General features: G+C 40.1%; 1 protein-coding gene across 1 annotated transcript in view; it reads right to left on the reverse strand.

Annotated features, from left to right (window-relative positions):
* Nucleotides 1-18,402, reverse strand: part of BARD1 (BRCA1 associated RING domain 1) — a 366,475-nt gene that overhangs the window by 196,421 nt on the left and 151,652 nt on the right. Inside the window, exon 4 of the mRNA XM_053698805.1 lies at nt 9,344-10,275. Coding sequence (XP_053554780.1) covers nt 9,344-10,275 — 932 coding nt within the window. The remainder of the gene's footprint in view (nt 1-9,343; nt 10,276-18,402) is intronic.

An 18,402-nucleotide genomic window follows, 5' to 3' on the forward strand; every position in this document is an offset into this window, starting at 1 on the left:
CCACGTCTCCCAAGCATAACACAAAAAAATATATACAAAAATAATAAAATGTAATAGAAGTTAAAAACTATTTTTGATATGACTTTAGTGCCCCTTTAAATTTTCTAATCAAGTAAATTTCATAATCTTTTTTTTCTGTTTTTGGGGGAAAAAAGCTCATGCTGCCAAAATGTGTTAGAAAATTAAGAGCGGTAAAATGAAAATGTATTTGAATGCTTCAGACGTGAATAACTGCTAGCGAGAATTTACATTTAATTTAAATTCCCAGTATCTGAAAAGAAGAACGTGAGCTTACAGTATTTTTGTTTCACAGGTATCAACATGTATTCATCTTCATGCACAGTTGCTGTCAGATCTACAATAGTAAGAGATGGCCTAATTGCGACAGCTTTATATATTTTAGTATTCTCCTGGAGCCTCTGACAGTATTCAGAACAATTTTCTTACCAATGGAGCATTTCCTGGTAAATGTACGATAATCAAGCTGAGCTCTCATTGCCTTCCAAAAGATTAAATTAACTCAAATCAGAAGCCAAAAACTGAGCTAATAAGCATCAAAGATGGATCATAAAAATGAGGTAACAACCCACGCACATAAAGTTTAACAGACAGATGGAAATAGATATAGTATCAGAGCCCAATGAGAAATGGGAATATCCTTTAAAATCCAGCCTTTAAGTTATGTTCCTAAGGACTGGCATAAAGAAAAAAGGTATTCTTACTGGATAAATTCTGTTCTTTCTTGGTAGTGAGAGGCCACAAAATCCTATTCTTACAAATGGGAATACATCACCTGGCCACCAGGGGGAGGCAAATACACCCCAACCAGAGCATTCAACTATCCCTCCTACTTCCTTTTCCCTCCCAGTACTTCATATCCGAGGATAGGGAAAATCAAGTGAGATTAAAAAAAGGGGTAAGAGGTGCAAACTGGAACTGCTGCCAACAGAAAACAAGGTGGGTTTGTGGAATCTCACTACCAAAAAAATTTGTATTTATTTTTTATCAAGTAACAATAGACTTTGTTTTCTTTCTAATAGCAGTGAGAGTCCACAAAATCCTATTCTTACAAATGGGAATATATACCCAAGCTGTGGAGTCCACAAATAAAAAGGGCGGGATTAATAGGCAAGGCAGTTGGTAGACACCACCACCTTAAAGGGAAAGTCTACACCAGAATTTTTATTGTTTTAAAAGATAGATAATCCCTTTATTACCCATTTCCCAGTTTTGCATAACCAACACAGTTATAATAATATACTTTTAACCTCTGTGATTATCTTGCATCTAAGCCTCTGCAAACTGCCCCTTTTTTCAGTTCTTTTGACAGACTTGCAGTCTAGCCAATCAGTGCCTGCTCCCAGATAACTTCTCGTGCACGAGTAGTGTGGTGAAAAACTGTTAAAATGCAATCTGAAGGGGGCGTGGCCAAGCAGCAGCTACAGAAGGACGCATATTTTACAGCTCGTCAGGAATTTCCTTATAAACTATTGAATCTTTTTATCTGAGGATATAAACTACAGTAAGGACTCTTGTTAATTGCTGCAGGAGCGTAGGGCGAGCTGAGCTAAAAAATTAGGAAGTCTTTAAAGACCGAGCGCTTGAGCATATCAGACATTGACAACCTTGACATTCATACCCCAGTAGCGAAGCACTATAAGAATATGCATGCAGCAGATTCCTCATTTGTATCATTTCAGGTGATAGACCATATCCCTAACCATAAGAGGGGAGGAGATAGGGCATACAAATTAAATATTAAGGAAGTGCAATGGATATTTACTTTATGTACCAGACACCCTCTAGGTATAAATATGGAATCGGATGTAAATCTGTTTATTTAGCCTATGATGATCTATATGTACAGTATGTGCCTTACTGTTCCCTTTTTCATCACAGCGAATATGAATTTAGCCTTGTATATATTGCAAATATGGCATTTGTAAATTAAGCATTAATTGACGTTCACTGTGCGTCTTTTTCTAAGGTGTAGGACCATGACAGGAAGTTGTTAATCTCACGTGTTTTTAATGAATTGTGTACCTTTAAAAGCGAAGCCAGTATGAGCAGTATATAGCGGTGAACAAGTGCGGAGGACCCACACGAAACAGGTCTGCTTTTTTCTGCACTACTGGTATCTCCTTTCATGCAGCGTGAGCCTTGTGCTCACTGTTTGTTTTTATGCTGCTACTTGTTACAATAAATATTAACTTTTACCCAACAGATACGGTTTCTTTGAAAGTAGTTGTCACAGACTTTTTGTTTTCACTTTCGAGCAAACTAAAGTAGGCTGATCCTAGGTCCTGTGAACTGCGACTGAGGAACCAGGGCCGAGCATACTAAAGAATTTTGAGACCTAGGGCTCGCAGAGTGAGACTGGAGAACAGACGTCAGATAGCACTGCAGAGCTGGCAGACAATTTAATTTGCAAAGGAGACATTTATTATCATCAATAAAACCCTCACAGAGGTCCCCTTCAGGTGCCCCATCAGCAGTCCCGATTGCTCCATATTACTCCTCACTCACAGTGCCCAGCAAAATATAAATAAATAACCCCACTCAGAGATATATAAAAGAGGTGTGCAGTAAGGGAAGTAACCAAAAAAATGCCCCAACAAATCCCTGATTAACTTAATGGGTAAATTAAGTCTGAGATATCAGGAAAAAACTAACATCGACCCCAAGACAACACTGAGATTTTTGCTACAGTTTGACGTACCCCCTCCTGCTTACGCGACCAAACTGGAGCCCTCACAATGTGCTGCAAACCCTGCTGAGACATAGAGAGAAGAAAGAAAGAGGCATAGTGTGCGCCGAGACTGTCCTGCGTTGGGAAAAATCGTTAACCTGCGCACCGACGCAGGACAGCTAACAAACAGCACCGTGTTGCCCAATGTTGTCACAGACAGCTTACAAAAACAGCCCCAATGTACAAAAACATAATTTATGTAAGAATTTACCTGATAAATTCATTTCTTTCATATTGGCAAGAGTCCATGAGCTAGTGACGTATGGGATATACATTCCTACCAGGAGGGGCAAAGTTTCCCAAACCTCAAAATGCCTATAAATACACCCCCCACCACATCCACAACTCAGTTTAACGAATAGCCAAGAAGTGGGGTGATAAGAAAGGAGCGAAAGCATTAACAAGGAATTGGAATAATTGTGCTTTATACAAAAAAAAAACAACCATAACCAGCATAAAAAGGGTGGGTCTCATGGACACTTGCCAAAAAGAAAGAAATGAATTTATCAGGTAAATTCTTACATAAATTATGTTTTCTTTCATGTAATTGGCAAGAGTCCATGAGCTAGTGACGTATGGGATAGCAAATACCCAAGATGTGGAACTCCACGCAAGAGTCACTATGGAGGGAGGAATAAAAATAAAGACAGCCAATTCCGCTGTAAAATTAATCCACAACCCAAATCAATAATCTTTATAATGAAAAAAACTGAAGTTATAAGCAGAAGAATCAAACTGAAACAGCTGCCTGAAGTACTTTCTACCAAAAACTGCTTCTGAAGAAGAGAAAACATCAAAATGGTAGAATTTAGTAAAAGTATGCAAAGAAGACCAAGTTGCTGCATTGCAAATCTGATCAACAGAAGCTTCATTTTTAAAAGCCCAGGAAGTGGAAACTGACCTAGTAGAATGATCCGTAATCCTCTGAGGCGGGGAATTACCCGACTCCAAATAGGCATGATGAATCAAAAGCTTTAACCAAGATGCCAAAGAAATGGCAGAAGCCTTCTGAGTCCTGACCTTTCCTAGAACCAGAAAAGAAAACAAATACACTAGAAGTCTTTCTGAAATCTTTAGTAGCTTCAACATAATATTTCAAAACTCTTACCACATCCAAAGAATGTAAAGATCTCTCCAGAGAATTCTTAGGATTAGGACACAATGAAGGGACAACAATTTCTCTACTAATGTTGTTGGAATTCACAACTTTAGGTAAAAATTTAAAAGAAGTCCACAAAACCGCCTTATCCTGATGAAAAATCAGAAAATGAGACTCACAAGAAAGAGCAGATAATTCAGAAACTCTTCTAGCAGAAGAGATGGCCAAAAGGAACAATACTTTCCAAGAAAGTAATTTAATGTCCAGAGAATGCATAGGCTCAAACGGAGGAGCCTGTAAAGCCTTCAAAACCAAATTAAGACTCCAAGGAGGAGAGATTGATTTAATAACAGGCTTGATACGAACCAAAGCCTGAACAAAACAATGAATATCAGGAAGATTAGCAATTTTTCTGTGAAACATAACAGAAAGAACAGAGATTTGTCCTTCGAAGGAACTTGCAGACAAACCCTTATCTAAACCATCCTGAAGAAACTGTAAAATTCGAGGAATTCTAAAAGAATGCCAAGAGAATTTATGAGAAGAACACCATGAAATGTAAGTCTTCCAAACTCGATAATAAATCTTTCTAGACACAGATATACGAGTCTGTAACATAGTATTGATCACCGAGTCAGAGAAACCTCTATGACTAAGCACTAAGCGTTCAATCTCCATAACTTCAAATTTAATGATTTGAGATCCTGATGGAAAAACGGGCCTTGAGATAGAAGGTCTGGCCTTAACGGAAGTGGCCACGGTTGGCAACTGGACATCCAAACAAGATCTGCATACCAAAACCTGTGTGGCCATGCTGGAGCCACCAGCAGTACAAACGAACGCTCCATTATGATTTTGGAAATCACTCTTGGAAGAAGAACTAGAGGCGGAAAGATATAAGCAGGTTGATAACTCCAAGGAAGTGTCAACGCGTCCACTGCTTCCGCCTGAGGATCCCTGGACCTGGACAGATACCTGGGAAGTTTCCTGTTTAGATGAGAAGCCATCAGATCTATTTCTGGAAGACCCCACATCTGAACAATCTGAAAAAACACATCTGGGTGAAGAGACCATTCTACCGGATGTAAAGTCTGGCGACTGAGATAATCCGCTTCCCAATTGTCTATACCTGGGATATAGACCGCAGAAATTACACAGGAGCTGGATTCCGCCCAAGCAAGTATCCGAGATACTTCTTTAATAGCTTGAGGACTGTGAGTCTCACCTTGATTGACATACGCCACGGTTGTGACATTGTCTGTCTGAAAACAAATAAACGGTTCTCTCTTCAGAAGAGACCAAAACTGAAGAGCTCTGAGAATCGCACAGAGTTCCAAAATATTAATTGGTAATCTTGCCTCTTGAGAGTTCCAAACCCCCTGCGCTGTCAGAGATCCCCAGACAGCTCCCCAACCTGAAAGACTCGCATCTGTTGTGATCACAGTCCAGGTTGGACAAACAAAAGAGGCCCCTTGAACTAAACAATGGTGATCTAACCACCAAGTCAGAGATAGTCGAACATTGGGATTTAAGGATATTAATTGTGATATCTTTGTATAATCCCTGCACCATTGATTCAGCATACAAAGCTGAAGAGGTCTCATGTGAAAACGAGCAAAGGGGATCGCGTCCGATGCTGCAGTCATGAGACCTAAAACCTCCATGCATATAGCTACTGAAGGGAATGATTGAAACTGAAGGTTCCGACAAGCTGCAATAAATTTCAGACGTCTGTTGTCTGTTAGAGACAAAGTCATGGATACTGAATCTATTTGGAAACCTAAAAAGGTTACCCTTGTCTGAGGAATCAAAGAACGTTTTGGTAAATTGATCCTCCAACCATGTTTTTGAAGAAACACCACTAGTTGATTCGTGTGAGATTCTGCAGAACGTAAAGACTGAGCAAGTACCAATATATTGTCCAAATAAGGAAACACTGCAATACCCCGCTCTCTGATTACAGAGAGTAGGGCACCGAGAACCTTTGAAAAGATCCTTGGAGCTGTCGCTAGGCCAAAAGAAAGAGCAACAAATTGGTAATGCTTGTCTAGAAAAGAGAATCTCAGGAACTGATAGTGATCTGGATGAATCGGAATATGAAGATATGCATCCTGTAAGCCTATTGTGGAAATATAATGCCCTTGCTGAATAAAAGGCAGAATAGTCCTTATAGTCACCATTTTGAAAGTTGGTATTCTTACATAATGATTCAAAATTTTTATATCCAGAACTGGTCTGAAAGAATTCTCCTTCTTTGGGACAATGAACAGATTTGAATAAAACCCCAGACCCAGTTCCTGAAAAGGAACTGGCACAATTACTCCAGATACCTCCAGGTCTGAAACACACTTCAGGAAAGCCTGAGCCTTTTCTGGGTTCACTGGAATGCGTGAGAGAAAGAAACTTGTCACAGGCGGTCTTACTTTGAAACCTATTCTGTACCCTTGAGAAACAATGTTCTGAATCCAATGATTTTGGATTGAATTGATCCAAACATCCTTGAAAAATCTTAGTCTGCCATCAACTTTGGGGATCTTTTCCCAAAACTCCAATCTATCAGACGGCAAAGGATACAGTTTCTTAAACCTTGAAGGAGTAAAAAAAGTACCCAGTCTATTCCATTCCCTAGAAATCACATCTGAAATAGCATCAGGAACTGGAAAAACCTCAGGAATAACTGCATGAGGTTTAAAAACCGAATTTAAACGTTTACTAGTTTTAATATCAAGAGGATTAGTCTCCTCCATATCTAATGCAATCAACACCTCTTTTAATAAGGAACAAATATACTCCATTTTAAATCAGTATGAAGATTTGTCAGTGACAATATCGGAGGCAGAATCTTCTGAACCAGATAGATCCTCATCAGAGATAGATAAATCAGAATGTTGTCGGTCATTTAAAAATTCATCAATCTTATGAGAAGTTTTAAAAGACCTTTTCCGTTTATTAGAAGGCGGTATGACAGACAAAGCCTTCTGAATGGAATTAGAAACAAACTCTCTCACATTAATAGGAATATCCTGAGCATTAGATATTGAAGGAACAGCAACAGGTAATGGATTACTACTAATGGAAATATTGTCTGCATGTAAAAGTTTGTCATGACAACTATTACAAACTACAGCCGGAGGAACAGTTACCAACAAATGCACTTAGCTTTGGTAGAACCGACATCAGGCAGCAGGATTCCAGTAGTAGATTCTGAGACAGGGTCAGACTGAGATATCTTGCAATATGTAAAAGAAAAAATAACATATAAAGCAAAATTATCAATTTCCTTGTATGACGGTTTTAGGAATGGAAAAGAAATGCAAACAAAATAAGCCTCTGGAAACCAGAAGCAAAAAGAAATAAAGTCTTAAATAATGTCAAAAGTTTGGCGCCAAGTATGACGCCCACAACTGACGAAATATTTTTTGGCGCCAAAAACGTCTGAAACAAACACGAGCGTCATAGATGACGCAACTAAGTGAAAACTCTCGGCGCCAACTAAGACGCTGGAAATGACGAAATTAAGTCTACAAATGTAAATCTCGCGCCAAAAAATAATCGCGCCAAGAATGACGCAATAAATTATAGCATTTTGCGCTCCCGCGAGCCTAACAGCCCGCAATTTAGAAAAGAGTGACAATTTGAAAATTTCAGGTAAGAAAACATTTTTTTTAATTTTTTTTTAATACATGCATTTCCCAAAAATGAAACTGACAGTCTGCAAAAAGGAAATATACTGATAAACCTGAATAAAGGAAAATATAAGTACAAACATATATTTAGAACTTTACATATAAAGTGCCAAACCATAGCTGAGAGTGTCTTAAAAAAAGGAAACATACTTACCAAAAGACACATCTACATAAAGTAGATAGCCAAACCAGTACTGAAACGAGAATCAGCAGAGGTAATGGTATTTAAGAGTATATCATCGATCTGAAAAGGGAGGTAGGAGATGAATCTCTACGACCGATAACAGAGAACCTATGAAATAGATCCCCATTAGGATGACCATTGTATTCAATAGGTAATACTCCCTTCACATCCCTCTGTCATTTACTGCACTCAGAGGAAAAAAGCTGAGAAGCGCATATCAACGTAGAAATCTTGCACAAACTTACTTCACCACCTCCATAGGAGGCAAAGTTTGTAAAACTGAGTTGTGGGTGTGTATTTATAGGCATTTTGAGGTTTGGGAAACTTTGCCCCTCCTGGTAGGAATGTATATCCCATACGTCACTAGCTCATGGACTCTTGCCAATTACATGAAAGAAATTGCTCCAGTACTCTGAAATCAGAACAGAGCACAGACTGTTTAAAAGTAACAATCGTAACCCTGTATCATAAAACACACAAATACAATGCCTCCTGAGATATAGGCACTAATCATTGCAGAAATGAGTCTGTGGTGTTTACGATGCATAATTTTTGCTCACATTATCATCAAATAAGAAAAACTAGGCAACTAGCGTGTATAAGGGAAAAAAACAGTAAAAGGGCTACCCCTACTGTTCCAGCAGATAGCTGCAAAAAAACATTGTGATGGAAAACACAGAACATTACTCCCCTTGTAACTAACAGGTGAGGACCTTATGAGAGAGAAAACGTTACTTGCATACAGGGGGAGGCTAGGGAACTTCCCTGTGACACCCCAAGCTTGCTGATGTACTAAACTCTACTGAGAGATTAACAAAAATGTCAGCTGCAACTCCTTTAACCCTTTTTTCTAGGAACTATCCATTGATGGTTGCCATAAGTATAAATCCTGCAGAGAACCTCCATCTCTACCTACCTCCTAGACGAAGCAAAGAACTACAGGGAGGGAAGGGGAAGTAGGAGGGATAGTTGAATGTTCTGGTTGGGGTGTCTTTGCCGCCTCCTGTGGCCAGGTGATGTATTACCATTTGTAGGAATAGGATTTTGTTGACTCTCACTACCATTAGAACATACACAGATTGCGATACAGCAGACAAACGGTCAGTGCTCGTTGAAGACCAGGGTAGCCACCAATACCCTCAAAGTCATGGAAAAATTGAAGCAGTCCACAGCACTCTAATAAAAGTATCTTTTATTGGCACATAAAAGTAACAAACTAGTGATGTTTCTGGGTTTCCCCCTTATTCATACATGTATGTATGATTAAGGGGGAAAACCCGAAACGTCACTAGTTCGTTACTTTTATGTGCCAATAAAAGATACTTTTATTAGAGTGCTGTGGACTGCTTCAATTTTTCCACTACCATTAGAAAGAAATAGAGCTAAATATTTCAATGGTTACAAATATAAAATTACTAGTAAGAACAGAAAGATTACAAATTTCAGAATGTGTCCACAGTTGATAGACTTAATGGTGCAATAGTCTTTACAGCTACTTCCTACTGAAATAAAAACCTTTTGGCAACAATTGTATATATATATATATATATTTATTTAAAAGTTTTGATATATATCATGCAACCGCTCCCACACAGATATCACTGAGCCCGGGTAATTATATTTACCTTTATTGATGCCAGATGCAGCATTGTCTCACCTCTATGGTTTCTCTTTGTATTGGGGTTACTTGGGGATGTCTGCAGAAAAGTAGTGTTCTGTCCTGCTGCAGTCCCGGATTTATTACTAGAAACAGGTGAGCATAAAGAGTTTGAACGAGAAAGGGCCACCTCTGTTCTTTTATTAGTTTCCTTTCCCACTACAGGACATTCACAAGATTGTAATGATTTTCTCGAGGATTGAATTACTGAAAAGGAACTAGCATTTTCCTCTGTAGAGGAAGAATCGGTTACACTGTTCCTTAATTTCCTTGGACGTTTTGAAACAGCCGATGACAAAGGCTGGTGACCTTTACATTTTTTAGATGTTTTTTTGATCGCTTTCATTTGTCCTTCAGAAGCAGTCTTCTGTATTTTTTCACTTTGGCTGGTGACATTTTTCACAATTTCAGAATGTTTTTCAATAGCTCCAACCAATACACATAAATGTTGGTCTTTGTCTTTTTCAACTGTTTGAATACATGTAGGTCCAGATTCCTGCAAAGTCTCAGGACTTTGCAGATCAGCTGGTGGGCTGCTGAAGGACACTGACCTATTGTTTTTTGTTGCACTGCCAACTTTGGCGTCACTAATACTCTGTTCCTGCTTCCCAATACCCCATTCTTGGTTGATTTCATCCAGCTGCTTTTTATTCGTTTTCTTAGGCTTGGAGAAAACTTTCTTTTTTACTGGCTCTTCATTTGGTGAAGAAGATACAAAGTCATAAGATGACATTCCAGTGTTAGATGCAGGTTGCTTATTCTTAGCTCCTTTTTCAAGGACACACCTCATTTTTCCGCTCCTGGGGCTGAACCACATCTTTATCTGCTTCTTTTTACATTCACTTTCTTGAGTAGAATTTAATTTCTGAGATATATCTTGACATAAATCCATTTTGTTTTCTGTAAGAGAAATGCAAATTATTAGTATATTTTGGCAGTTTATGTAATCACCATTAGTTCACAAGAGAAGCATTTACTTGAAATGTTAAACTTTTAAAGCAGTGCTTAAATAAAGAAATATATATCACCCGATTAGTTTGTGCTAATTCCACAGTGGCAATGCTTTTAGAAAGGGACACACTTATAGTAGGCAATTATATTCAAAATGGATAAGATAAAAAAAACTGCTATAAAATAGGAGTTGAACTTTTTTCTTTTTAGAATGTGTGTTTGATTTATGCAATTTTAAACACCTTTCTAATTTACTTCTATTATCAAATTTTCTTCATTCTTTTGGTATTGTTTAGGGATGCAACAACTAATTGGTAAGATTGATCATAAAAATAGTTCCCATCAAATCTCATTATCGATTAGGTGGTCTGCAATTAGTTGGTCAGTTGCACAGCACGAGCTGCTTCACTCCAATAAGCTCCTGCACATGGTATTGCACAAACAATGGTATTATTTTTATTTTTTTAAAAATCTGATTAATCGGCCAATTCTTATTCGATCAATTGGAAGGAATTTTTTTGTTGTTGAAATTAATAAAAACAGAATTTATGCTTACCTGATAAATTACTTTCTCCAACGGTGTGTCCGGTCCACGGCGTCATCCTTACTTGTGGGAATATCTCTTCCCCAACAGGAAATGGCAAAGAGTCCCAGCAAAGCTGGCCATATAGTCCCTCCTAGGCTCCGCCCACCCCAGTCATTCGACCGACGGACAGGAGGAAAAATATAGGAGAAACCATATGGTACCGTGGTGACTGTAGTTAGAGAAAATAATTCATCAGACCTGATTAAAAAACCAGGGAGGGCCGTGGACCGGACACAACGTTGGAGAAAGTAATTTATCAGGTAAGCATAAATTCTGTTTTCTCCAACATTGGTGTGCCCGGTCCACGGCGTCATCCTTACTTGTGGGAACCAATACCAAAGCTTTAGGACACGGATGAAGGGAGGGAGCAAATCAGGTTACCTAAACGGAAGGCACCACGGCTTGCAAAACCTTTCTCCCAAAAATAGCCTCCGAAGAAGCAAAAGTATCAAATTTGTAAAATTTGGCAAAAGTGTGCAGTGAAGACCAAGTCGCTGCCTTACATATCTGGTCAACAGAAGCCTCGTTCTTGAAGGCCCATGTGGAAGCCACAGCCCTAGTGGAGTGAGCTGTGATTCTTTCAGGAGGCTGCCGTCCGGTAGTCTCATAAGCCAATCGGATGATGCTTTTAAGCCAAAAGGAAAGAGAGGTAGAAGTCACTTTTTGACCTCTCCTTTTACCAGAATAGACAACAAACAAAGAAAATGTTTGTCTGAAATCTTTTGTAGCCTCTAAATAGAATTTTAGAGCACGGACTACGTCCAAATTGTGTAACAAACGTTCCTTCTTTGAAACTGGATTCGGACATAAAGAAGGTACAACTATCTCCTGGTTAATATTCTTGTTAGAAACAACCTTTGGAAGAAAACCAGGCTTAGTACGCAAAACCACCTTATCTGCATGGAACACCAGATAGGGCGGAGAACACTGCAGAGCAGATAACTCTGAAACTCTTCTAGCAGAAGAAATAGCAACCAAAAACAAAACTTTCCAAGATAGTAACTTAATATCTACGGAATGTAAAGGTTCAAACGGAACCCCTTGAAGAACTGAAAGAACTAGATTTAGACTCCAGGGAGGAGTCAAAGGTCTGTAAACAGGCTTGATCCTAACCAGAGCCTGAACTAATGCTTGAACATCTGGCACAGCTGCCAGTCTTTTGTGTAGTAAGACAGATAAAGCAGAGATATGTCCCTTTAGAGAACTTGCAGATAATCCTTTCTCCAAACCATCTTGTAGAAAGGAGAGAATCTTAGGAATTTTTATCTTATTCCATGGGAATCCTTTGGATTCACACCAACAGATATATATTTTCCATATTTTATGGTAAATCTTTCTAGTTACCAGTTTTCTGGCCTGAACCAGAGTATCTATCACAGAATCTGAAAACCCACGCTTTGATAGAATCAAGCGTTCAATCTCCAAGCCGTCAGCTGGAGGGAGACCAGATTTGGATGTTCGAATGGACCCTGAACAAGAAGGTCCTGTCTCAAAGGTAGCTTCCATGGTGGAACCGATGACATATTCACCAGGTCTGCATACCAAGTCCTGCGTGGCCACGCAGGAGCTATCAAGATCACCGAGGCCCTCTCCTGTTTGATCCTGGCTACCAGCCTGGGAATGAGAGGAAACGGTGGAAATACATAAGCTAGGTTGAAGGTCCAAGGTGCTACTAGTGCATCTACTAGAGTCGCCTTGGGATCCCTGGATCTGGACCCGTAGCAAGGAACCTTGAAGTTCTGACGAGACACCATCAGATCCATGTCTGGAATGCCCCATAATTGAGTTAGTTGGGCAAAGATCTCCGGGTGGAGTTCCCACTCCCCCGGATGGAATGTCTGACGACTCAGATAATCCGCTTCCCAGTTTTCCACACCTGGGATGTGGATCGCAGATAGGTGGCAGGAGTGATCCTCCGCCCATTGAATTATTTTGGTCACTTCTTTCATCGCCAGGGAACTCCTTGTTCCCCCCTGATGATTGATATACGCAACGGTCGTCATGTTGTCTGATTGGAATCTTATGAATCTGGCCTTTGCTAGCTGAGGCCAAGCCCTGAGAGCATTGAAGATCGCTCTTAGTTCCAGAATGTTTATCGGGAGAAGAGACTCTTCCCGAGACCATAGTCCCTGAGCTTTCAGGGATTCCCAGACCGCGCCCCAGCCCACTAGACTGGCGTCGGTCGTGACAATGACCCACTCTGGTCTGCGGAAGCTCATTCCCTGGGATAGATGGTCCAGGGTCAGCCACCAACGGAGTGAATCTCTGGTCTTCTGATCTACTTGAATCATTGGAGACAAGTCTGTATAGTCCCCATTCCACTGTTTGAGCATGCACAGTTGTAATGGTCTTAGATGAATTCATGCAAAAGGAACTATGTCCATTGCTGCAACCATCAACCCTACTACTTCCATGCACTGCGCTATGGAAGGACGTGGAACAGAATGAAGAACTTGACAAGTGCTTAGAAGTTTTGACTTTCTGACCTCTGTCAGAAAAATCCTCATTTCTAAGGAATCTATTATTGTTCCCAAGAAGGGAACTCTTGTTGACGGAGACAGAGAACTTTTTTCTATGTTCACCTTCCATCCGTGTGATCTGAGAAAGGCCAGAACGATGTCTGTATGAGCCTTTGCTTTTGACAGGGACGACGCTTGTATTAGAATGTCGTCCAAGTAAGGTACTACTGCAATGCCCCTCGGTCTTAGAACCGCTAGAAGGGACCCTAGTACCTTTGTGAAAATCCTTGGAGCAGTGGCTAACCCGAATGGGAGGGCCACAAACTGGTAATGTTTGTCCAGAAAGGCGAACCTTAGGAACTGATGATGTTCTTTGTGGATAGGAATATGTAGGTACGCATCCTTTAGATCCACGGTAGTCATAAATTGACCTTCCTGGATAGTGGGTAGAATCGTTCGAATGGTTTCCATCTTGAACGATGGTACCCTGAGAAATTTGTTTAGGATCTTCAAATCCAAAATTGGTCTGAAAGTTCCCTCTTTTTTGGGAACTACGAACAGATTTGAATAAAATCCCATTCCTTGTTCCTTTATTGGAACCGGGTGTATCACTCCCATCTTTAACAGGTCTTCTACACAATGTAAGAACGCCTGTCTCCTTATTTGGTTTAAGGATAAGTGAGACATGTGGAACCTTCCCCTTGGGGGTAGTTCCCTGAATTCCAGAAGATAACCCTGAGAAACTATTTCTAGTGCCCAGGGATAATGAACATCTCTTGCCCAAGCCTGAGCAAAGAGAGAGAGTCTGCCCCCTACTAGATCCGGTCCCGGATCGGGGGCTACTCCTTCATGCTGTTTTGTTAGCAGCAGCAGGCTTCTTGGCCTGCTTACCCTTGTTCCAGCCTTGCATCGGTTTCCAGGCTGGTTTGGGTTGTGAGGCATTACCCTCTTGCTTAGAGGATGCAGAATTAGAGGCCGGTCCGTTCCTGAAATTGCGAAAGGAACGAAAATTAGACTTATTCTTGGCCTTGAAAGGCCTATCTTGTGGAAGGGCGTGGCCCTTTCCCCCAGTGATGTCTGAGATAATCTCTTTCAATTCTGGTCCAAATAGAGTTTTACCTTTGAAAGGGATGTTAAGCAATTTTGTCTTGGATGACACATCCGCTGACCAAGACTTTAGCCAAAGTGCTCTGCGCGCCACGATTGCAAACCCTGAATTTTTCGCCGCTAATCTAGCTAATTGCAAAGCGGCATCTAAAATAAAAGAGTTAGCCAACTTAAGTGCGTGAACTCTGTCCATAACCTCCTCATATGGAGTCTCTCTACTGAGCGACTTTTCTAGTTCCTCGAACCAGAACTACGCTGCTGTAGTGACAGGAACAATGCACGAAATGGGTTGTAGAAGGTAACCTTGCTGTACAAAAATCTTTTTAAGCAAACCCTCCAATTTTTTATCCATAGGATCTTTGAAAGCACAACCATCCTCGATAGGAATAGTAGTGCGCTTGTTTAGAGTAGAAACTGCCCCCTCGACCTTAGGGACTGTCTGCCATAAGTCCTTTCTGGGGTCGACCATAGGAAATAATTTCTTAAATATAGGGGGGGGGGAACAAAAGGTATGCCGGGCTTTTCCCACTCCTTATTCACTATGTCCGCCACCCGCTTGGGTATAGGAAAAGCGTCGGGGTGCACCGGAACCTCTAGGAACTTGTCCATCTTGCATAATTTCTCTGGAATGACCAAGTTGTCACAATCATCCAGAGTAGATAACACCTCCTTAAGCAGTGTGCGGAGATGTTCTAATTTAAATTTAAATGTCACAACATCAGGTTCAGCTTGTTGAGAAATTTTTCCTGAATCTGAAATTTCCCCATCTGACAAAACCTCCCTCATGGCCACTTCAGATTGGTGTGAGGGTATGACAGAACAATTATCATCAGCGCCCTCCTGCTCTTCAGTGTTTAAAACAGAGCAATCGCGCTTTCTCTGATATGTAGGCATTTTGGATAAAATATTTGCTATGGAGTTATCCATTACAGCCGTCAATTGTTGCATGGTAATAAGCATTGGCGCGCTAGATGTACTAGGGGCCTCCTGCATGGGCAAAACTGGTGTAGACACAGTAGGAGATGATGTAGTATCATGTTTACTCCCCTCATCTGAGGAATCATCTTGGGCAATTTCATTATCTGTGGCAGTACTGTCCTTACTTTGTTTGGACGCTATGGCACAATTATCACACAAATTCAAATGGGGAGACACATTGGCTTTCATACATATAGAACATAGCTTATCCGAAGGCACAGACATGTTAAACAGGCTTAAACTTGTCAAAAAAGCACAAAAAAACGTTTTAAAACAAAACCGTTACTGTCTCTTTAAATTTTAAACAGAAAACACTTTATTACTGAATATGTGAAAAAGTATGAAGGAATTGTTCAAATCACCAAAATTTCACCACAGTGTCTTAAAGCATTAAGAGTATTGCACACCAATTTTCAGAGCTTTAACCCTTAAAATAACGGAACCGGAGCCGTTTACAAATTTAACCCCTATACAGTCCCAGCTATAGCCTTTGCTGTGACCTAACCAAGCCCAGAGGGGAATACGATACCAAGTGACGCCTTCTAGAAACTTTTCCAGCTACTTTCAGATCCTCACACATGCATCTGCATGTCTTGCTCTCAAAAACAACTGCGCAGTAAAGGCGCGAAAATGAGGCTCAGCCTACAACTGGGAAGGCCCTCCCTGACTGGAAAAGGTGTCTAACATAGTGCCTGCCGTTAAAAAACGTTCCCCAAGTTTATAAATGTGAATTATCGGCACAAACATGTATAAAATGCCCAAATAAAGCAATCGATTTAGCCCATAAAAGTGTCTACCAGTTTTATAGCCCATATTAAGCCCTTTATTCTGTTTGCTTGACTAAGAAAATGGCTTACCGGTCCCCATGAGGGGAAATGACAGTCTTCCAGCATTACATGGTCTTGTTAGAAATATGGCTAGTCATAACTTAAGCAGAAAAGTCTGCTAACTGTTTCCCCCAACTGAAGTTACTTCATCTCAACAGTCCTATGTGGAAACAGCAATCGATTTTAGTTACTGTCTGCTAAAATGATCTTCCTCTCACAAACAGAAATCTTCATCCTTTTCTGTTTCAGAGTAAATAGTACATACCAGCACTATTTAAAAATAACAAACACTTGATAGAAGAATAAAAAACTACATTTAAACACCAAAAAACTCTTAACCATCTCCGTGGAGATGTTGCCTGTGCAACGGCAAAGAGAATGACTGGGGTGGGCGGAGCCTAGGAGGGACTATATGGCCAGCTTTGCTGGGACTCTTTGCCATTTCCTGTTGGGGAAGAGATATTCCCACAAGTAAGGATGCAGCCCTAGTATTTTGTTATTGAAAAGCAGGGATGGCAGCAGTGTTGCATTAATGTTATTCATTAACAAGGATATAGAGTTGAGACACCATGGCCAGTGCATGCCAAAACCTTTTAAAATGCCACATGAAGACAATATAAATGCCACATGAAGACAATATAAATGCCACATAAAGACAATATAAATGCCACATAAAGACAATATACTTGAAGGAGCAAGTTAATTACTGAACTTATTTTGCACATTTCTGTATAGTAAGGAAGTTAGTCACTACAGAGCAGGGACGTGCACTCATAGGAGGCAGGGGAGGCAGTGCCTACCCTGCCATATGTGGCCAAAGCTTAATTAAATTTTAATTAAGACAAAAAAAAAAAAAAAATATTTTCCCCCCATGTAATGCTATGGAGAGGCAGGTACAGGAACTCTTCTCTCCATTGCAGTACATGGGTCAAAGGAAAAGCTGTGCTGCAGCGCCACCTGTGTTGTGTCAGTATATTAGCAGCCATAATTGGGACCAATAGGAGGCACCCCTCTTGATGCCTCCTAGCAAGTGAAGGATATACAGGTATACCTCATTTTACAGCGCTTCACTTTACAGTGATTCACTAATACAGCGCTTTGTGGAGCTGAAGTTCAACCTCCAAGGATTTTGAAACAGTGCTGTAATCATCGTGAGATTGCGAAAAAAGTGAATGGCACTATTTTGTTATGCTTAGTTCACTCTGTTAACAGCATTGCAGTGCAATCTTTGTCTCAGTGCTAGTCTGGCAAATTTTACTACAGTAATTGCCACTATTTTACAGGTACAGTATTTATTGAATACTAATTGAATACTTGCTGTGCTTGTGTTAAACTAAACGTAGCACTATTGCACCCCTAGTATATGTTAGTTAAAACATGTTTTCAAGATTTTAAACACTGAAAAGAAAGCTATAACTGCCTTGTTTCACTTTAAGGCGGTTTTCACTTTACAGCTGGGCTCCGGTCCCTAACCCGCTGTATGAGCGGGGTATACCTGTATAGAATAATCAGAAGGAGGATGCAGTGAGCAGGGTCATGTGACACAACTGGAAGCTGAAGTAACCTAAGAACAGATGACACCAATCAGAAGAGTAAAGTAGTATTCTACATCTCTTGTGATCCACAAATTGTGTTCAGATGCAGCTCATTAACAGGGGGGACAGTAAGTGAGCATAACCCAATACTGACAGGAAGTCAAAGAGTCAATTCAAATTTAAATCCATAATTTAAAACCCAGAGTTTGAAGTTAAGTGTGCAGTGTCCACATTATTTAAATTAAAGTTTTTGACATTGAATATTGCTAAGCCTCCCTTTTTCATGGTTATTTGATTTAATTTGGTACAAACTCCATATACTGTATGTTATGTCTGTTTAGTCAGAGGATGCAGTATCTATTTTTATTTTTCTCTGTGTCTCAATTTATTTAAAGACTGCTGTTAATTTCTAATTCACAAATCAATTGAAAGCTGTTGCATTGTGTTTTTAATATGTGCTGCTTTTATACAAGTTTATATTAATAAAAAGGAGATAATGGCCTCTAGTTATCAAAGTCTGGCGGACCTGATCCGCTGAATACGGCGAGCAATACTCTCACCGTATTCAGCATTGCACCAGCAGC

The sequence above is a fragment of the Bombina bombina genome, chromosome 1, assembly GCF_027579735.1.
Source record: "Bombina bombina isolate aBomBom1 chromosome 1, aBomBom1.pri, whole genome shotgun sequence".
NCBI classification, from domain to species: Eukaryota; Metazoa; Chordata; class Amphibia; order Anura; family Bombinatoridae; genus Bombina; species Bombina bombina.